The sequence below is a fragment of the Zootermopsis nevadensis genome, unplaced genomic scaffold, assembly GCF_977971745.1.
Source record: "Zootermopsis nevadensis isolate Lab colony 2312 unplaced genomic scaffold, Znev_1.0 Znev_ptg000016l, whole genome shotgun sequence".
In the NCBI taxonomy this organism is placed as follows: Eukaryota; Metazoa; Arthropoda; class Insecta; order Blattodea; family Termopsidae; genus Zootermopsis; species Zootermopsis nevadensis.
In genome coordinates this window covers 3839625-3862128 of record NW_028259148.1, presented here as the reverse complement: position 1 = coordinate 3862128, position 22504 = coordinate 3839625, and the positions used below count along the sequence as shown (strand labels likewise).

General features: G+C 38.8%; 1 protein-coding gene across 1 annotated transcript in view; it reads right to left on the bottom strand.

Moving 5' to 3' along the window:
* LOC147873712 (uncharacterized) overlaps window positions 1-22504 on the bottom strand; it is a 102702-nt gene that overhangs the window by 28104 nt on the left and 52094 nt on the right. Inside the window, exon 2 of the mRNA XM_087349794.1 lies at window positions 5703-5845. Within this exon, the coding sequence (XP_087205920.1) occupies window positions 5703-5845 (143 nt within the window). The remainder of the gene's footprint in view (window positions 1-5702; window positions 5846-22504) is intronic.

Here is a 22504-nt window from a genome sequence, read left to right as displayed (position 1 = left end):
TACTTTCAAAATAACTTAATTATTTCCCTTTACTGTTGGAAATCATCAACCAGTAAGTCCTCTGGAAGCATTTTTAGGGATAAGATAAACAAAATTATGAATGAACTTGATTACAGTAGTTAATTATTCAAACAGCTTTTATGAAGACGACGTACATTGTTACGTTTAAGTAAAGTAGGTTATTAAGTAACAGGATAGCCTGTAACGAGAAGATGAGAACCCATGCACTAAAGCCGTAACCAACATTCTCATCTGTCAATAAATAACAGGGGTAGTTTTATACTTGCAGTATTAACAAGACCTAATAGGGTACTGTTGAAAGTATGAACTCCGGCAAAAACATTAATCCACTAGTTAAGTAACCCTTTAAAGCCGACTAAATGACAAAGATAACAGTAAGTGTGTGTGTTTCGGAAGCAAAACACTGGGAGTCGCTACATTTATGCAAGAAGCCGTTAGCCGAAGCTAGTCTAAATAAAAATTAAGATTTCAGTCCGTACCGCGAAGAAAACACAACACCTCACCTTTATAAACATGAACTGGTAAAGCTGCTTTAACAAATAATCGCTGTTTACAGCGAGAAACATAAGAAATCCACAAATACAAAACACAGAGGTACTGAGTTGTTACTAGGATTTAGAGTGTTAATTAAAGGAAAATTATACGGACGGGAAACTAATCACGCATAGAAATGAGATAAATTAATGCCTACATAATTTTGGTGAGAAAACCTGCAGGCGCTAGGTCATTCTTGAGACGTAAACATTTTTGCAAGCCACTAGGGTACAGTATTTTCCAAGAAAAGTTGATTAACTTCGTATTTTAATGTAGGACTTTATTGAGACCACAAAAACAAACGAGAAATTGCGCATAAAAATATATATCTGTAAACCCATAATTTAAAATTTTTAAATCAATACCTTATATACAGTAGCCGGGACCAAACCGTGCGTTTATATTAAGACAATAACCTGCTGGTAGAAGGAAAACAAATCTCACGCATTATGTAACACTAAAAACATTAGGGACACAGGAACTGAGACAGGGAGATACAAAGTATTATCTCTGGGAAATAATGTCTGGAGTGTGGACAGTACGTGTTTCCTTATCTGCTACCCCTCCCCTCTCTGACCGCCAGCCTTTTGTTTCTAACGAACGTGGAACAAAGAGATTCGTCCTAACTACTGTGCATTAACAAGAAGCATCAAGTGCAAAGAAGCTGTGTTATACAAAATTTCATCACCTTACTGAAATTATATTTTTTTCGAGAAGAAAATTCTGTGTACTGTTCTATTTTTTTAAAAAAAATAAGCTTTCGTACTTTGATGCTCATGAAGTAAACCAATCCGGTAGACATCCAGCCCAGCAAAGGCCGATTGAGGTCACAGAGCGAGTTCTTTGTTCTACATAATACGTTTCTCGGTTCTATTCATCAGCATATTAATTAAACTATTTAAAACTCGCACGTGAGCGGTTCCGCGCAAAACTATGTCCGTGTTACACTGCGTTTTTCGTAATTTACTATCAAGATTAAGTTGCATATACGTACAGACAGAGAATACTTATTTATCTCTTATTTATGAAAAAAAAAAATTACTTCTATTTAAAACTTTTAGTAGTTTATTTAAACTCCATTAAGGACAGTTCCTCTCGAAAGACTCACAAGCACTCAGCTGTGTATACATTTACCATCTTTTGTAAAAACCGACAGATTCATAATAACCCATCATTGGAACTTATCCTTAGCCATCTTAATCCAGTTCACACCTCACAACATATTTTCTTAAACATCCATTTTGATACTTCCGTGTCATTATGACCACGCCTCACAGATGCTATGACCCGTTCCGGAACAAAACGTAACGGTATTCCGCTACATGCCATATTGACGCTTGGGAGGAGAGCAGCAAGAACTCTTATTCGTTCTTGACATCAGCAGTAGATGGGAGTGCGTGATTAACGCACGCCCCGGCCGCGTTTACGCCTAGTTAAGGACCTTCTGTACCCACTGGATAGGGGAATGGCTAGACCCCACAATCAGTCTGAACATAGAGGATAGAAGAAAAATCTTTGACCTCTGTCGGGAAACGAACCACGATCGTCAAGGCAACAGTCAGTCATTACACTGACTGAGCCGCCCCGACTGCTATACAAGAGTGTTGAACCTGATTATTGGTACTTCCATTGTGCATCTAGCGAATACAGACAGCTTATCTTACTTTAGGAAAAGTTTATATTGATCCGCCATGTCGAACCTGTATAGTGTTTACGGGTCGATTGACTTGACAGAGTAGGTTCATTTTCTAGGCTCCGACGTCTCTCCTAGAGTTCTACGTGTGAACAAGAAAGGTGACGAAGACCTGGTTAAAGAATTTCGAATTTGCAACGTAGTTTTAAACCATGAACATTGGTCCTGTATAATTTATTCAAAGAAAACAGACACAAATAATAGCATGACTGCAAAGGTGCATTCTTCGTAGTACACTTAAATTCCAAAGGTGTTCTTCAAGCCACGCCATCAAAGACAACTATGGCATATAAGGTCACTGTTGCGATAATGTGATCCGAGGTCAATATTTAAAAATTGCATTAGTTCGCACTTTTGACCTAAAATGACCTCGATTCACGAGACAGACATGGACAGGCCCAGATGATGTTCATCCTTAACGCTAGAGTGTGAAGAACACCTAATAACTCTCTCTAATTAGAAGCAATTGGATGAAGTGTAAAATCTGGAAGAAAACATCATTTGATATCCGATAAACATCTGACTAAAAGTTGCATTTAAGAAATTATATTTAAGTTTATATAATTTTATACACCTGAAGATGGTTCTTTTAGAACTGAAACATGTCGTGTAAAAAGTGATGTTCTAATGTAAATCGAACATTTCGATAGAGAACATCATTTAATATATTTTAAATATTTAAATGTTAATTATAGTAATATTTTAATATTTAATAGAATTTTATTGTGATTAGACTGACAAGATTTAAACAAATAAACAAAGAAGTGTAGAAAACTAAACAAATGACATCTTCGATTCCAGACATAATATGCCTGGGTTTTTTTTGGGGTAGATGTAATTCTGTTGGACACTCACAGAGTTTTCGATGAAAACCACTCTCTGGAAACTATTTACTTTTTTTTGTATTATTTACATTTAGAATTGCAGCTCTTGTAATTTTTGTGGTTCTTTTGTATTAGATTCGGTCTAACCGGACGTAATTTCTAACCATCAGCATATATATATCAATATGGAGGTTTCATTTCCTGATTCAACGCAAGCCATCAGTTTTATTTGACTACCTTTCAGACTGAAGTGGCCTAGCAGAAACGAAAACAATGATTTTCCGTCCTAAATCAACATTTTAATGCGAATACTAATGGCAATAACTATGCAAAATATTCCAGGGAAAGATTATACTTTACGCAAGGCAGTCTTTCGCCTGCCTAAAACATGGCATCTAGATGGTGTGTTGTTGATATTGACGATCTGAAAACATGGGGACATCTGTATGAGCGTTTACAATTTCAGTGCAAGAGTGGTGTATTTCTGCAACATAGTTGAACAGAAAATTTTGATTTATTTAAACAGCACGTTTATATATTTATTTATTATTTATTTATTTAGTGTTCTGTCTGACGACAGGTCCATATGAACAGGATCCTTCCATCCTTTTCTCGGACTGGGACCTGTTCATATACGTTCTTGGCAGATGATCCAGAAGTGGTTTGCCATTGCCTTCTTCTGTGTGTGAATGGAGTAATTGTTGGGATGCCACGGAGGAAAACTCCGTATTGCCTAGACCACGGCCTTGCCCAACACAAGTTATAAATTCGGGCACCGCCGGGACGTTTATATATGTGAGATAATAATATGTCGTTGTTCGGTGAGATTTTAGATTATCAAGGCGACAAGCTTGAAAATGTACGGGACGATACAATGTGTTGTGTGATAGAAATAAACCGAGGTCCCAGAGGCGCTTACTGCCTCCATCTTCAGAGTAAGTATTTCTGAGACGTCGGTTACTTTATAATTTTCTACACAGCTCAAAAACCCAAAATGTTGCAAATTTAATTAATTACCCCTTCAGTGATTCTACCTTTAGGCTTATAAGATCAGTAAAATTAAAATAGTTATATTCGATGCAGAAGGGAAAGGCAGATTCCCTGCAGGACGGGTTTAACATGAAGCCAGAAAAGGACGAGAACGTGTATTTTCCAGAACAGAAATTCGCTGGAAGAGTAAAGTTGTTTGCGTGTTGAGAGTCATCGGGTTACTTATACTGCCTCAACAAGAAGATATTAGTAAGGCAATAAATACAGGATGTCCCAGAAAGATGTGTACACACAACCGTTACATAAATCAGCATTGTGTATACATATTTTTTGGGGCACTCTTTATATTTTAGTGAGAAGAAAATTTATGGTAGCGACGATATCCAAAATTTAGGTATAAATGTGTATCTCATGAATGACAAAAATATTTACTTTTGGTAATAAAAATGCATGATTTATGACAATCTTCAACGAACGATTTTTAAATCTGGGATTGTGGAAACCCCTCCCCAAAACACTTAATATAATGTAATATATGCCGCAACGCAATACAGATGAGTATAACTTAAACACTATTAATTAATATAACCGAACGCCAAAGCCCTCGTATAAACCCACCTGAACACGATATGACCGTTTTCAGACTACGACAGAAATGGTTGTTACGTTTAATAGACGTAGGCCCCTCTCATTTCAAACTTGGGATGCACGTAAAACCGCTACGTGGTATGTGTTTCTATTCAGGTCTATCGATGGCCATCACTGTCAGCAATTAGAGAGCAGTCGGTATTTTGACAGCGTATGATTTATAGAGTACAGTCCAGATAGAAAGTAGAGTATGACAGTGAGATAATGGTACCCCCTGCAGGCTTTGGAGGACATACGTAAATCCTGATATAAATAAACAATTCTTATGAATATGGTTGTTTTATGAATTGTTACGCCGTGTAGTGTAGTAGAAATTTATCGACGTTTCAGAGGTTCTTTCTGCGATGCTGGGCCATCATCACCCTGATTTTGAAGACAAAAACCTCAAATTTAACTCAGCACAAACAACAAGGTTTACCAAAATTAAATCGTGCAAAATTACAATTTTACATTATGTTTTCTAGTACGGGTGTGAAACCTGGTTTTCAACTTACAGGAGGGAATATTTGGACCCAAGAGTGAGGACACAAATGGAAAACAAAAAGGCACAATGAATAACTTAAAACATGTCTCTTCGGCAATATCAGTGCGACCAAATCGACGATTATAAGGTGGACGGGATATACAGCACGCAAGGGAGAGATGATATACGAAACGAACGAAAACTATGATGTTAATAAAAATATTATTTAAGAATTTAAAATACGTGTATACTCTTATTGTTTTAACGGTTCACTGTAGGTAATTAAATATTTACAAGTCCGCAGTATAGAATGGGTTGAGACACACTTCTCTAAATATGATAAAGAATTAAGTCCGTACCTCAAAGAAAACACCACACGCAACCATAACGAAGATCAACAGGTTAAAGCTGTTTAAGTAACTAATCCCAGTTTGCACTGACTTCATACGAAGCGTTAATGATAGTTAAGGCAGATAATGGGTTTTAAGGGGTTAATTAAGACATTTGAGGCTTTCTGTAGTCGACTTACTTTGTTTGTATCTTGCGTCAATCTGCGCCTGAAGAATGCTGAGTCCTGGTACGACGATGGCCGGCAGAGTGCGTGACCTCAGCAGAGGAGCGGGTTTACCAGCTGCTGGCTTCACCTCAGGAACAACTCCCGCACAAATACTGCTGGAAAGGAAAATAAAGAATACAGTTTACGTACCCAAATTTCTTACGGGTCTTAATGATTTTTGTTGCTATTTAAACGAATATGATACGCTGTAATAAGTACTACATATGCTAAATACAAAAATAATAAATAACTTAGTACAGTACATGATTTATTCAATAAGTATATTGGTACTCTAGCACTAATTGTGTAATTATTGTTATTAATTTATTTTCTCTTTGGGGGGGGGGGGGGGTTTATTCTTCAGAACACTTGACTGAAGATCAGGGACCTCTGGTGCACTTTATAGAAATTTCTGCCTTCGATAATATTTAATTAGGCCTACGGTAATATTTGTATTCAAATGTAAGAAATTACGGCAAATCGACTTCCATGGTTCTTCTAGTTTAATGATTATGTTCTGGCGTCTTGTGTCCTAACACTATGTGCGCAATGCGATGAGCATATGAGAGCTGTGTGAATCATGCGTGGAATTTAATATACCGCTGGCCTCCATCAAAATAAAATATATTCACTATATGGACTTTGCTGTGAATAAAATTCCGTTTTTTAAAAGCAGGAGAACATCTAAACTCACGATAAAGCAGAGGTTAAAGGAAGGAAACAAAAAAGTGTCTCTGTTTTTTATGTCTGAAACAACAGATCGTTCCCTTAGAAGACAAACGCTCATATTAAATATTTAGAATCATTGTATTCGCGGAATAAGAATGTTAATATTTGTACTGATCTTAAAATTATTTTTCCTGTATATATCTTATGTTTTCTTATTAACTGTTCAGCAGGTTTATAATTCTATAACTTCCGTCACTTCAAAATTTCTGTCTACAGAACTTCGTATGTTAATTTATCCCATATAAACGTATTAAGTTTCTCATATGTGATAGTTCTCTCTTCCCGGCGATTTCCGATAGTACTCAGAGGCTCGGCGCGAGTCTAAACCTCGACTAACTGAATAACCATGCATTTTATCGGAATGTTATTGCTGTATTCCAGTGTATAGAGTATTACAGAACCACGAAATTAAGACAGAAGACTTTATTTTTCGCTTTTCAAAGTGTCAGCTGAGCTAACGCGGTTAACATGACTGCATCCTACAATATAAGTGAGATAAAATAAGGTTTGTGCAGGTTCCGAAGTGCCTTAAGACTCTGCACTTTCTTGTTACTGATTCGATTTGTGAGAAAAAGAAAGGGAAACTTTTATATATGAGCGAGATAAAGTTGTCGACCAAAATGTCATAGACTTTTTGTCGTCATGTCCTTTCGATATTGTTCCCTCTTTGAGCTCAACACACTCGGGTCTTCTCTTCCACGAAACGTTGGTACATGATTCGAATCCCAGACAACTAACTTGATTATGGGAGCTCTTCTTCATTCTACTGTCTCTCTAAATTAATCATGGAACAGAACGTACAACTATCTGACCAACCCATGTTGGAGTATCTTTCTTGGGCAAAACATTTACTTGTTAAATAAACTTAAACTTCTTCATGTACAATAAAATCAACAAAGACAAGTTTAAAATTTATGGTAAGCACGATAATAATCTACCAGAAACTCCAACGAACATAATTACATCAGGAATATAATTAGCCTCTAGTTTTCATTTTTAAAAAATAAGTCGATCTCACAAAATTAACCTGCCTAAACCATAGGTAATCAGCCTGTCATTTCTCTAGAAAATGTCACAATTATTTACACTCGAACCCTTAAATTAATGATACCTCTCCACAGATTGAACGTTCAAAACTCATCGGTATTGGACTCAGATTCAGTTCACACAACGGAAATCACTAATTGTATTAAGAACATTTTCAAACTATTGCGTGCACCCAAAAACTCCTCCGAAGATACCAAGATGATCATGTGAGCACGGCTGGCGATCCCTGAAGTAACGGACCGACACTGGCACCCTGAAATCTGTATGTGTTCGAATCCCGTACACACGAAGTCGGTCGATACTTAAACATCCAGATACCACACGCAACTCGATGGCGCCAGAGTGTTATTTGCTCGCTGCGAGCAGCGATTGGAACATCCTCACAGTCAGTAGTGGTTTAAAGCGTTGTTACAACAAAACAGAAGTTATGGAAAATCCCAGGGAGAGTAAAATGAATTTACTGAGTCTCACTACACATAAGCGATTCAAGAAAGACAAATGTATTCCCCCAGGTTATGAAACATCTAGAACAGTTTAGAAACTTCCAGAATCTTAGTTTCATCGCCAGTAAGAACAAATTAGCAACCTGTTTATTCCATACTAATTTCACGTAAATCCGAATATTACAATTACAAACGAATCAATGAAATAATTCTTGCATTCAGAAGTCAGTAGCCGTAACCAAAAACCAGTTAATAATCGAGGTATTACATTTGGCTGCAGGCACTAATTCCATTTCTATCGACGGTTATCAGCTCGGTTAGATCGACTTTACGTGTTTCAGTTCGTGGCGCCATTTTGGAGATCATTCCAAAGCTGAATATACGCCAGCCACGTTCCTGCTCGGAAAGTGATAAATTTCGCTAACCAACTACATATATTTAGGATTCGAATTTTCCAAGGCGACGAGTACAAAGATGGAGGTCCCTACAACGCGCTACAACCCGGAAGGCTGTCAGCAACAACACGTATAACCATATGAGAAAGGTTTCCAAGTCGATGAAGATGTGAAATGTAGTCTTCCGAATTTCAATGCCATATAATCTTGTAAGCTGTTACCTCAGGTTCGGAGGAACGTCTCCCCTCTGTTTTCAGCACATCTACCCTCCAAATGGTAGAGATTTCCTCAAAACGTTCGTAACTACCTACATAATTCAAGATCGTCACCTACCAGAAGACCTCAATGCAGAAATTTAGTACATATTTTAAACAATCTTCCCTCTATGTCTTCTTAACTTTACAGTTCTGTTTTTACAAGTGATGTTTCTCGTAGTACATTTCATTTCAAATGATATAATATGCCCATATGTTTTGTCCAAATAAAATTATAAACCGTCTCTTACTGTTATATTGTCAGTTTTTTTTTAAGATGGTGTCTCTTAAAACGATCATAATCACTTGGCCTATATGTTTTCAGTACTTTAATATTAATCTAAAATCTGTGTTCTTACATAAAGTTGCAAGAATATGATTCACACTTATGCACTGCTGTAAGAAAATTTGTCGTTTTGTATATTTTAATCTTTAAGTTCCTGGCTAGGAGACAGAAAAGACTTTCTGAACGCGAATAAAATTTTTTCTTAATGTCTTCGGATTTAGATTTTTATGATAATGTAAATAATACTACGATTGGAGAAATTATTTTGTTGTAGAACCTGTGATGATAATTATGACGTGGTGTATGAAACTGTATTCGTCACTACACGTTAACGCATGGCAGAACTCCAACGGCACTGAAGTCAGTTTATCAATTCTGTTTAAGCATTACTATCTGCAGGGTCAATGTATGTAATATTTATCATTGCCTTTTGATTTTGATCGGATAACTCGGATAGACGCTACAGACATAAATTCGGCCCTCAAACCTTCATAACACAAGGCAGAGACGTGATCTATTTGCTGTGGAAAATACAATACCTTTCAAGTTTCACTGCAAACGCCATATTAATAAGAAATCATTTTACGCGGTTCCAAATATCACTCTCCAATATTTCGAACGTGACATACTAGGCACGGAAAGGGATCTCGTATAAATCGCATGCGCACTTCGTATCAAATTGGATTTCGATTACAGGCTAATAGTTCATTTAGTGGTTTCGCCCTCAGCGTTCAATTACCCTATACAGATATTTCACTTCTCGTCAAGTACTGACCTGTGTGAGTAGCTTCATATGTACACACGTATTTGCTTCAGGTCCAAACATCGTAACATCAATGTCCTACTCCGTCTTCCCCTTTATCTCCCGCCAACTAACAATGTCGGAAATGCTTGTTGTTAGACCCTCTGTTTGAGCAACCATTAGACCTGGACCTACCTGCTGTAGAGACGACGGAAGAAGATTCATCTTCCGAGACGTCGTGTCTTCATTTCTTTTTATAATTTAGACGATGGACAAATATATAAGAAACACTTTCATAGATTATAACGCACTATCGTAAGAAACCTCTAGACTTCATCAAGACAAATTTTGTCAGCGATAAGAAACCGCATTTAAATTCATACGTCACGCACAAGTACGGAACTCAGGCAAAAAAATGACCGTTTGAAATAAAACTCAGTGTGTAAAAAATAGGTATCTATTTAAAAAAATGTTATCAAGACAGTCTAAAAATATCAAATCTAAAAGTTCTTGACGATGGTGAAGAGTCAATTGAATAAAAATTTTCTTGGATATTATCCATCGTCTAGTAAATATAAAACGTAAAAACGACGTTTCGGAGATGGGACTCTATCTCCGTCTTCAGGTTCCTACACAGTTGGGCCCACTAGATAGAGCTAATCCCTATCTCCGGACAAAGTAAAAAAAAAGTGAAAGTCCCAGAATAAAAAGGCATTACCACACCATCCATCCGTGGGACGTAAAAGAATAGTATGTAGAAATCAAAATTCATTAAACACGATAAAGCCAAAAACCAAAAACTCACAGAAGGTGGGAATAAATACACATGAATATTAATACGAAACTCGATGCCCAACTTGGATTTCTTCAGAGATTACAGGTATCCAAATAGGAGATAAATCCAAACTAGGCTGGCTGATAGGTTTGGCGAGTAGTGCCATGTGTGCAGCCTCCTTGTATTTCCTGTAGATGGTATTGGGTTCTGTTAATAATACTCTGGCTCCATCCCAACAGACATGATGATCTTCTTCGTACGCATGTTGGGCCAATCTGGATTTCTCCAGCAGGCCCTGTCTGAAATTATATTTGTGTTCCTTTAAGCGTACCTCCAGAGGTCTGCTGGTTTCGCCGATATACCATCTACCGCAATCACACGGTATTCCATACACACACTGCCTAGTCCATCTCTCGACTGTTTTTGGTCTCATGGAACTCAATAAACCACGGAGAGTGTGTCCGGTTTTAAAGATTGTCTTGGTATTGTAACGGTTCCCAATTCTTCTAAATTTTTCTGAGACACTACTAAAAATCTTTGCTTACTTTTCCAAAAAAAAAAAATGATCCCGAGGCTTTGTGTGATTACCCGACAACTATTTGTCATTTTAACGTAGGATTAAATTAGTTCCATATCCATCACATTTTAAGAAGTTAATTAACGACGGATATTGAATACTGAAATTATAAAATGAATGTAACAGAATAGTCTTAGAACTATAAAATCAATTTCGTTAATACGGTATTAAACTCTAACGCTTCTTACAATTACACAGCCGCCTGCTTTCTTGAAAATGTCGTAACTTACACCGGAAATATTGCATCGTTTTATCTCGCGTGCTACTACGAGATTCTTGATTAAAACTTTTTTATTTTAACATACCGCTTTTAATTGCAACCGAATATCCTTCGTGTCTTGCTGTTTCTGAGAGATAATGGATATCCACGTCTTTGTCACGTTATCATCCGCTCAATTCTCTAATCTGTTTACCTCAGGCGCGCGGTTTCGTCTACCTTCTTAACCAAAAGTTTCTGGTGTTTGATTCTCCTTCATCTATTGCAATTGCGTTCCACAGCTCCAACCAAGAAAATGAAGTGGTATTCCTGTGACGCGCAGAACTCTGACCTTTGTCCATATTAAATTTTGTAGACAACTGGTGTACTTGGGTCAGTAGAAGATTTTCTATCGCTATTTCACAATAAAACCAATAAAACTATAAATTTCTCAAAAATAAATATATTTATTTCTCTCCTAGTAGCTTTGACTCAATCAACAGACAGACTAAAGCAGTTCGAAAAATTTAACGCAGAAGTGGATACAGATTTCTTGCAGCTAAATGTGTTTTTGATGACGTTTATACGAGATTGGACTTGACGTAGTTTCAACATCGCAGACCCACGCCCTAATAACAACAGTAAATTATATATAAAATTTCAAATAAGTGTCTCATGCAGTGTTATAATTAACGGGAAATGTTTCGAATTTAAGTTTTATTTTTTCAAAAATTATTTATACAACACGTCAGCCTACTGACTCAAAACAGAGAAGGGCAGGTGAGACAGGCAACCCTCAATACAGACTGATACTTCCATTAGACCAACATCAAAGCAGACAGAATGAAAGGCAAGGACGGTCCAGTGATGACAGAGAATTAGCTCAGGTTGCTATGTGAAAACAAGAAGCATGTGTACGGTAATTAAATGTTTTACTCCGGACTTACCACACTATGTACAGATCTTTTTGTTGCCGAGGTGAATTAGTAGGAGTTCTACAGAAATCTCTTCTGTGTTCTCGTCCTGTGGATTAAATAAAGGGATGTGATGTTTCCACGGCGGTAAAAATTGGGATGGTGGTCTTTTGGGTTTTGGCGTCGTAGGTGGTTATATACCAAAGTCTCGGATGAACCTACCGCCTCTATCATCTTCCCAGAACACGCAGACAATTCGTTATTCCGAAATGTTGATAATAACCTACAAATCTACACGGCGTCGTATGACAGAGCAGCAAATTTTCAAATGATTTTTATGTACACTTGGTGAAATTTGGCCTCATATCATAGGAAAAACAGTGTTCCAGAAAAATATTCTGATAAAATTAATTAAAATCTAAGATATAATAAGCAACAAGAGGCTGGAGAAAACTGTGTAATCAAAAGCATTGCAATTCCTGCTGTTCACTAAATATTAGATTAATTAAATAAAAGAGGATTAAATAATAAAGGACAATTAGAATGCATGGGATATATGAGAAAGACTAGGGCAGGTGAGTATATTCTTATAGTCAAAGTTAGCACTGAGACGTTTGTTAACAGTAGACCTAATCTTCCAAATTACACCCTTAACCTTACAGTTAATATCTCTCGATTAGGCCCCTTCTAACAAAATTTCCCCGACATACAGATCTACCCCCTTGGCTGCCGAGTGGTTACATTACTGTTCCATAAACGGGAAGTCCCAGGTAAAAATTTTGGCTCGGAGACAGGACATCATGACTGAATAGAATTTGAGGTTTCGACGGCGGTGAGTCTGAAGATGGCGGTCTTCTGGGTTGTCGAAGTTTTCAGACGTTTCATGATAGAACCAGCCAGGGCCTCTGAAACGTCGGTAAACTTCTACCAGAATACACTGTGCAACAACCCAGAAGGCAGCCATCATCATGACGTTTTTCGTGTTTTTTCTCAGTCATTCCATCAAATGCCGGGATAGTACCTTAATCTAGTTCACAACCGCTTCCTTCCATATCCTACATAATTCACTGTTCAGTTACCCTTCTATAATTCGAAGCTATATAGTTTGAGCTACTGGCAGCATCGATAATAAGTTTTTAAATTACGACGTACAAGCGGTCTTCCATAGAGTATAAAACATTTACCTAAAGAAAAGAAATGGGCTTCTATGTGGATTTATATTATGTATTCTTCACGAACTAGCGATAAGTCTCGATCTACGCTTGATGCTTCTTAAAATAAACTGTTGTGAAATATTTAAATTGCTTTCTTATTATGGAAATCTATTCTCGTTGAGCAGCGTTTTATTATTGACCGTCGTGGCGCCGAATACTGGCAGCTATATGAATTAAAGCGTTGCCAAGCGACGAAACAAAGGAGGACAGGGACCGCTTTTCCAACGTAAAGGCCGATTATTTTCGCGTAACAATGAGATTATACGATGGAGAAAACTGGAGAAACGAATTTATTTTGTACGAACCACATATTAGAGGTGGCAATGTAGTAATTAGCATTCCCGTGCTTTAATTCTCGGTTTGAATCTCGGCCGACATCGCTGTGTACCCTGAATATATTTCCCCAATCCCATACAGTAAATACTGAGATGGTTGCCTATCTTCTCAGTTTACTTCCAGTTTTTATCATTATGACAGTTACATTTTTCGTTCGAGGCTAACCGATCCTAGAAGCTGGATATACTGTAAGCAAACAGTACAGTTACTTATCAAAATAAGGACTTAAAACACCTGAATCTTAATACAAAACGTAATTATGGTGATAGAATTTCCTCCACTGAAGTTTTAACTTCCCGAAACTGAAGGGCGTCTAAAAAAATACATAAAAATTCAGTCCACACCTCAAATAATACAAAATGTGTATCTATTAAAACAACTGAAAACAAATGCTGTTTATTCCTAAAATCATAATGTGTGATGTGTAAATTTTCCACTTGTTCTTACAGCTTTAATGACTGTGAAATTGTGAATTGTTTAAAATGTCTACAAGTAAAGCAAAACAACACCATTTTGGTTGTCTTTACAGGCGTCATCTGCAAACACATCTTTAAAATTAATGATTGTAATAATAGTAATAACAATATATTTAAAACAAAATACTCGAATCTGTTAAAAAAACGAGCTCTATATTTTAATATATTCTTATCATTTACGAACACAATGGAGATCATTTTGTGTGTAGGATAATTTGCTTTGAATACTGCAAAAAAGAACTCTTTTTTTAAATAAAATCAATTACTGCTGTACTATAAAGCTTAGGCTATTAATTTAAAAACCTTTACTCGTACAAATGCAATTAATGTAATCCAAAACGAAATTTCAAACAAAGATGACATGATAATCATATAATAACGGAGATCAGATGATAAAAGCTCTGATTCCATCCCTACGCAATCAGCAATTTCTGGCTGTTTTGAACCTCGATTCTTGCAAACAAATAAAATATAGGCAAATATTTTAGAGCTCAATATGTTTATTGATTTCCGCTGTTTATAAATGCATGTTCAGTCGCTTTAAACTTCTATTTCTTTATCGCCATGTAACAGACAGAAAACATCATGAACACAATCATGGTTTAAAAATGTGATATTCACCAAGTTGGTTACGTAATTTAATGATTTATATGGAACCTGAGGGTCCATTAGCTACATATAACACCTTGAAACTAGACTCTGTCTAAGTCAGACGATTCCAGGAATCGCTCTCACATTCTATTTATTTAAGTTTCAATTTAATTCTTACTATATTCCTATGGTCTCTTGTTTTCATCGTTTCCGACTAAAATTGTGCAATGTTTCATCGACCCCATGCATGCTTCATGTCCTGCCAATTCCTTCCCACTTAATTACTCTCGCAAGTTAATTAACCTGAACCTTATATACGAAAATGGCCTAAGAGATTCATAGTGAGATATCAGGTTCTCAAGGCAGCGAGTATGAAGATGGCTGTCTTCAGGGTTCTTACGCCGTGTAGTTTGACAATAGTTTACCGACATTCGTAAATTACTGGTAGACCACACGACGGTCATTTTATTTAAGATATATTTATTATCTAAGTGTGAAGTACCAAGAGAAATATAATATTCATGCCTTTAACACTAAAGTCAGAGGTAATAATAAGTCTCAACCTTTCGCATACAACATGAAATGAGAATGAAACAGCTGACAGACGATAACGGCAAGAGATGTTCTGATTCCCACTTGAAATGTCTCAATGTTTTTATAATTCCATAGGAAATTTTTAAGAACAAAAAATTCGGAAAGTAGCTTTGGAATACTTAACATCGAATCCTGAGAATAGATCGAAAAGGTAATTCTGTATTAGAAAATTCTTTTCACGGCTGTTTCACACAATTCCAATAAGTTTCTTGCTGCATCCGCACAGACCAGAGACATTTTTATTCCTCATTCTTAAAATTAAACTTCTCCACTCAGCTAACTTTGTTACTCCCTTCCTGTGTAAACAATTTTATTGTAAAAGTTTCTATTAAGCTGAGAAATTCCACGTATTCCCTCTGTCAATTCGTAAGGTTACACTCAAGATGTCTCAACATTACTTTACAGTAAAAGATAAAAGTAGAAAAAAAGTGAAACAGTCCCTGAGAGCATTGTTGAATTAAATAAAGTTCCAGCGTTTGCGAAATAAATTACAGCTTCTAGCACTCATTCTTCTCCACTGTTTTTGTGCTACAGGAATTCATTTCCTATGGTACAGTCCGTCTGAGCGGAGAATTGACTCAACTTTCAAAAACAAGAATTCATCTGTGCAGGCGCAAAGCCGATCTCCTCATTCTTTTAGTTTTAGTATTTTATAGTTTATATAAAATTTGGTAACAGGATCAGGTCACTGGTAACACACTCATAGCGTCAAGCATAACGCTCACCGATCCAACACTGAACATTTTTATTAAGAGCCAATGTTTTTAGTACAGCATTAAGAATGACGTCATGGCATGCAGTTCGCACCATCAAATGGTCGTGGATGCTGTAGTAGTGTGTTACGATAATAGAACCACTCCGTCCCACTTGTTCGGACATGCCAAGAACCCAGGACTGACATTTGTATTGTTCCTCAAGAGGATAGATGCTTCCTTTTCACCCTTGAATCCTACAGGGTGTCTCTTACACTTTATGGGACACTCTGTATTTTCCTTCTTCCCTTTTACTCCCTATTATCTTTCTACCCTACTTTTATTTTATATATCACTGATTATATAGAGTCGAATTATAGGACGATCAATGAACAATTAATTGTAAAGGAAATGGTCGAGGCCCAATGTAAGGTAATGTCGCTGCATTAGTCTGGAGGGACTGGAGAAAACTACGAAAAAACTCTGTCATCTCCGATCAAGCATTGTACCCAGGACTTCCTTATTACGAAGCAGGAATACGAACCACTTGTCCGCGATGTTCGGTTTTTCTCTCTTTTTCTCCGATGCCAGGAAGCCCTGACAAATACATAATATATTTTTTTTCAGACACTTCTACGAAGTCCATGACCCATTAAGACATACTCTTAGCATTACTACAGTAGTAACTAGAGTTTGTGTAATCTCATCTCTTCAGTACACATGTTACTTCCTAAGTGACGAGATAGTGCGACGAACATTTTTATGCACGTCATGTCCAAAATAGTTTTTAATGACTACCTAAGATTCTTTCCACAGAGATGAATCAAGTAAAACTTGAAACTCCCCACTGATCTCAATATAGGACCAAGTTTAAGCAATACTTTGCATGCACACACACACACATTTTAGCTTCATACACTTCCAGACAGCATGTCCATTAGTTTCATCCTACATTCCGTGTTCTACAATACCGAAAAACCTTTTAGCGTGCATGTGGGATCATGAAATGTAGAAGAAAGAGAAAAGACAGATTTATGTCTGATGCGTGTCTCACCTCTAGACGCCGGGTCCCATCTTACCCAAGCTGCGAAGGCTTCGTATTCTTATTCCATGTTTCTGGTTCATTACTTCAGTAGGTCTAGCACTAAAATAAGTAGGACACAACTGCTTCCTTTCAGGTATCGACAAACTTATAATTAATCACTTCAGTATAACTATTATCCCACTACGCGCCATGTAGGCGCTCAAAGGGAGAGGAAGCTCCTACTCATTTTCAAACTAAGCACTAGAGAGGGGTGATTGGTCATCAGCAGGCCCCAGTCGCGCATAAACCCCGGGAAAGTAACCCGGCACCCACTGGGCAGTAGGTAGACTGGATGGGCCCCAGGGCCTGTCTGGACGTACAGGCCAGCCAGAGGAAAATCCTCTGCCCATGTCGGTAATCAAATCCCGATCATTGGGCTCGTAGACAGTCACTATACTGACTGAGCTACCAGTCTCACCAATATAAACGTCACTGTTATAAATAGCTAAGACATTAAGCTGCATGCATGAAGTCTGCAAATATGTTGCATTTTATTGTGAGGAGTTTCTCACAGGAATCACACGAAACCTGTTTAAATGACTTCCAAGTTTAAAAAATCATTTTTTTTCAAGCTGTATTTAGGTTCACGTAAGTTTAAAATCGAACGATATAACTGAACGGTTACCGCTGATCTCTTTCTCCGCAACCTTTTAGTGCCTACGGGCACATTTGAGAGTTTATGAGATCGTGGCGGGCACCAACCAATTAACAAAGCCAAATTTTCTTTTCTCTGGACAAATAAGATGTGGACACCAAATAATACACAAAACAACACGATGTTTAATGATACAAGAAACCATGCAATCAAAAATACGTACTTTCAAAAGAACAATTATTATTACTCAAGTGGGAAGTTGCTGTGATGTTTGGCACTACATTTCATCAGCCAATTTTTCAAATTTTGGAATGTAGAATGATGTTCCTGCTCGCAAACGATCGTCAAGATGGGCATCAGGAAGTAGAGATCTGTGCTTTGATTTTATAATGTTCATAGAATACGGCCTTTATTATTCAGTGTAACCTCTTTCCGTATCATCGCGGGCACCAAAAAAAAAAGCCTTGGCGGGCACCATGGCGCCCGTGGATACCGCGTTGGTGACCACTGTTGTACATAATTTCGCCCTCACATCTTCATAACCGTAGATATGGGTGATTATTCTCTTGTCACTTTGATATCACTGTTAGGCCAAGGTCATGACAATGTCAAGACAAGAACGCCCCAATACTTTGCCAGATACAGGTCTTTCAAATTCTCAAGGTCATATGTTTCACGCTTATTTCTGCCAAACCGTAAATACATGATTGACTATAGACATGTCACAATGAGGTCAGGTATAGGTCAAGTTAATATGGAAGTCACCAGAAAATTGGCCCATTTATTTCCTAAATACGGGTCTTTAAATTTCTCAAGGTCACAGCTTTTAAAGCCTATTTCTGCCAAACTATGTATACGTGTTGACCATGTCAAAATGAGGTCACGTACAGGTCAAGGTCATACGGAAGGCTCGACAATATCAAACCACTAGTTTCCCAGATAGAGGTCTTTAAATTTCTCAAGGTCATACATTCTCACTCTTCTATCTCCCACACCGAAGATACCTGGTTGACCAAACTCATGCTAACATGAGGTAACGGATAGGCCAAGGTCATGTGAATATCACAACACGATTAAGCAAACTGTTTGAGAAATATCGGCCTCAAACGTTTCAAGGTTAATCGAAATAAAATTCTGTCACGCATTTACAAAGATCACTGTAGGAATCTGAGTGATATTGCAAACATAATTTAGAGGTCATAGGTATATCAAGGTCATTTGACGGTCATATATATTCAGTGCCTAACTTGTGTTGGGATAGATTAAGTTAATTTGGGTTACTTTAGATTAGGTTAGGTTAGGTTAGGTTAAGTTAGGTTAGGTTAGGTTAGGTTAGGTTAGGTTATGTTAGACCGTGTATATTGTACGGTAAACACTTTCCGCTTAAGGCGCCACGACGTATTTAGTCCCTCTGATCGGCGCCGACTATCAGGCATCGCGCCCACCGTAAATTAACGGGTTTGACGCCATTTTTGGCGTCGCGACGCTGGGAATCGGTTTTCAAATTTAGTCCTCGCTGTCATCGGGTCACATCTGATGAACATTTGGCGTTATTTGAAGGCGTCGTGATGGTTGGCGTCGCGACGCCTAGCGTCGATTTCACAAAATCGCTCTCAATGTGTTCCCAACTGTTTGAGACGAAAACGTATGATACAATGATGGCTTCGCGGCTAGTAGCGTCGCGACGCTCGGCGTCGGTTTTCTACTTCATTATCTGCGCAACGTTAGGCGTATTTCGAAGGCAACGCCATGATCAGCGTCGCAAAGTTAAGTTAGGTTAGGTTAGGTTAGGTTAGGTTAGGTTAAGTTAGGTTAGGTTAGGTTAGGTTAGGTTAGGTTAGGTTACGTTAGGTTAGGTTAGGTTAGGTTAGGTTAGGTTAAGTTAGGTTAGGTTATATTAGACCGTGTATATTGTACGCCCCCACATTCCGGCGAAGGCGCCACGACGTATGTAGTCCCTCTGATCGGCGCCGACTATCAGGCATCGCGCCCACCGTAATTTAACTGGTTTGACGCCATTTTGGCGTCGCGACGCCCGGCGTCGGTTTTCTAATTTAGTCGTCGCTGTCATCAGGTCACATCTGATGAACATATGGCGTTATTTTAAGGCGTCGTGATGTTTGGCGTCGCGACGCTTGGCGTCGATTTCACAAAATCGCTCTCTATGTGTTCCCAACTGTTTGAGACGGACACGGTTGATACAATGATGGCTTCGCGGATAGTAGCGTCGCGACGCTCAGCGTCGCGACGCTCAGCGTCGGTTTTCTACTTTATATCTGCGGTACGTTTGGCGTATTTCGAAGGCAACACCATGATTAGCGTCGCAACGTTAAGTTAGGTTAGGTTAGGTTAGGTTAGGTTAGGTAAGGTTAGGTTAGGTTAGGTTAGGTTAGGTTAGGTTAGGTTAGGTTAGGTTAGGTTAGGTTAGGTTAGGTTAGGTTAGGTTAGGTTAGGTTAGGTTAGGTTAGGTTAGGTTAGGTTAGGTTAGGTTAGGTTAGGTTAGGTTAGGTTAGGTTAGGTTAAGTTAGGTTAGGTTAGGTTATATTAGACCGTGTATATTGTACGATCCCACATTCCGGCGAAAGCGCCACGACGTATTTAGTCCCTCTGATCGGCGCTGACTATCAGGCATCGCGCCCACCGTAATTTAACGGGTTTGACGCCATTTTTGGCGTCGCGACGCCCGGCGTCGGTTTTCTAATTTAGTCGTCACTGTCATCAGGTCACATCTGATGAACATATGGCTTCATTTTAAGGCGTCGTGATGGTTGGTGTCGCGACGCCTGGCGTCGATTTCACAAAATCGCTCAAAATGTGTTCCCAACTGTTTGATACGGATCGTATGATACAATGATGGCTTCGCGGCTAGTAGCGTCGCGACGCTCAGCGTCGGTTTTCTACTTTATATCTGCGGTACGTTTGGCGTATTTCGAAGGCAACGCCATGATCAGCGTCGCAACGTTAAGTTAGGTTAGGTTAGGTTAGGTTAGGTTAGTTTAGGTTATGTTAGGTAAGGTTAGGTTAGGTTAGGTTAGGTTAGGTTAGGTTAGGTTAGGTTAGGTTATTTTAGGTTAGGTTAGGTTAGGTTAGGTTAGGTTAGGTTAGGTTAGGTTAGGTTAGGTTAGGTTAGGTTAGGTTAAGTTAGGTTAGGATAGGTTATGTTAGACCGTGTATATTGTACGCCCCCACATTCCGGCGAAAGCGCCACGACGTATTTAGTCCCTCTGATCGGCGCCGACTATCAGGCATCGCGCCCACCGTAATTTAACGGGTTTGACGCCATTCTTGGCGTCGCGACGCCCGGCGTCGGTTTTCTAATTTAGTCGTCGCTGTCATCAGGTCACATCTGATGAACATATGGCTTTATTTTAAGGCGTCGTGATGGTTGGCGTCGTGATGGTTGGCGTCGCAACGCCTGGCGTCGATTTCACAAAATCGTTCTCAATGTGTTCCCAACTGTTTGATACGCATCGTATGATACAATGGCTTCGCGGCTAGTAGCGTCGCGACGCTCGGCGTCGGTTTTCTACTTCAATATCTGCGCAACGTTAGGCGTATTTCGAAGGCAACGCCATGACCAGCGTCGCAACGTTAAGTTACGTTAGGATAGGTTAGGTTAGGTTAGGTAAGGTTAAATTAGGTTAGGTTAGGTTAGGTTAGGTTAGGTTAGGTTAGGTTAGGTTAGGTTAGGTTAGGTTAGGTTAAGTTAGGTTATGTTAGACCTTGTATATTGTACGCTCCCCACATTCCGTCCAAGGCTCCACGACGTATTTAGTCCCTCTGATCGGCGCCGACTATCAGGCATCGCGCCCACCATAATTTAACGGGTTTGACGCCATTTTTGGCGTCGCGACGCCCGGCGTCGGTTTTCTAATTTAGTCGTCACTGTCATCAGGTCACATCAGATGAACATATGGCTTCATTTTAAGGCGGCGTGATGGTTGGCGTCGCGACGCCTGGCGTCGATTTCACAAAATCGCTCAAAATGTGTTCCCAACTGTTTGATACGGATCGTATGATACAATGATGGCTTCGCGGCTAGTAGCGTCGCGACGCTCAGCGTCGGTTTTCTACTTTATATCTGCGGTACGTTTGGCGTATTTCGAAGGCAACGCCATGATCAGCGTCGCAACGTTAGTTAGGTTAGGTTAGGTTAGGTTAGTTTAGTTTAGGTTAGGTTAGGTTAGGTTAGGTTAGGTTAGGTTAGGTTAGGTTAGGTTAGTTTAGGTTAGGTTAGGTTAGGTTAGGTTAGGTTAGGTTAGGTTAAGTTAGGTTAGGTTAGGTTATGTTAGACCGTGTATATTGTACGCCCCCACATTCCGGCGAAAGCGCCACGACGTATTTAGTCCCTCTGATCGGCGCCGACTATCAAGCATCGCGCCCACCGTAATTTAACGGGTTTGACGCCATTTTTGGCGTCGCGACGCCCGGCGTCGGTTTTCTAATTTAGTCGTCGCTGTCATCAGGTCACATCTGATGAACATATGGTGTTATTTTAAGGCGTCGTGATGGTTGGCGTCGCGACGCTTGGCGTCGATTTCACAAAATCGCTCTCTGTGTGTTCCCAACTGTTTGAGACGGACACGGTTGATACAATGACGGCTTCGCGGATAGTAGCGTCGCGACGCTCGGCGTCGGTTTTCTACTTTATATCTGCTGTACGTTATTCGTATTTCGAAGGCAACGCCATGATTAGCGTTGCAACGTTAGGTTAGGTTAAGTTAGGTTAGGTTAGGTTAGGTTAGGTGAGGTTAGGTTAGGTTAGGTTAGGTTAGGTTAGGTTAGGTTAGGTTAGGTTAGGTTAGGTTAGGTTAGGTTAGGTTAGGTTAGGTTAG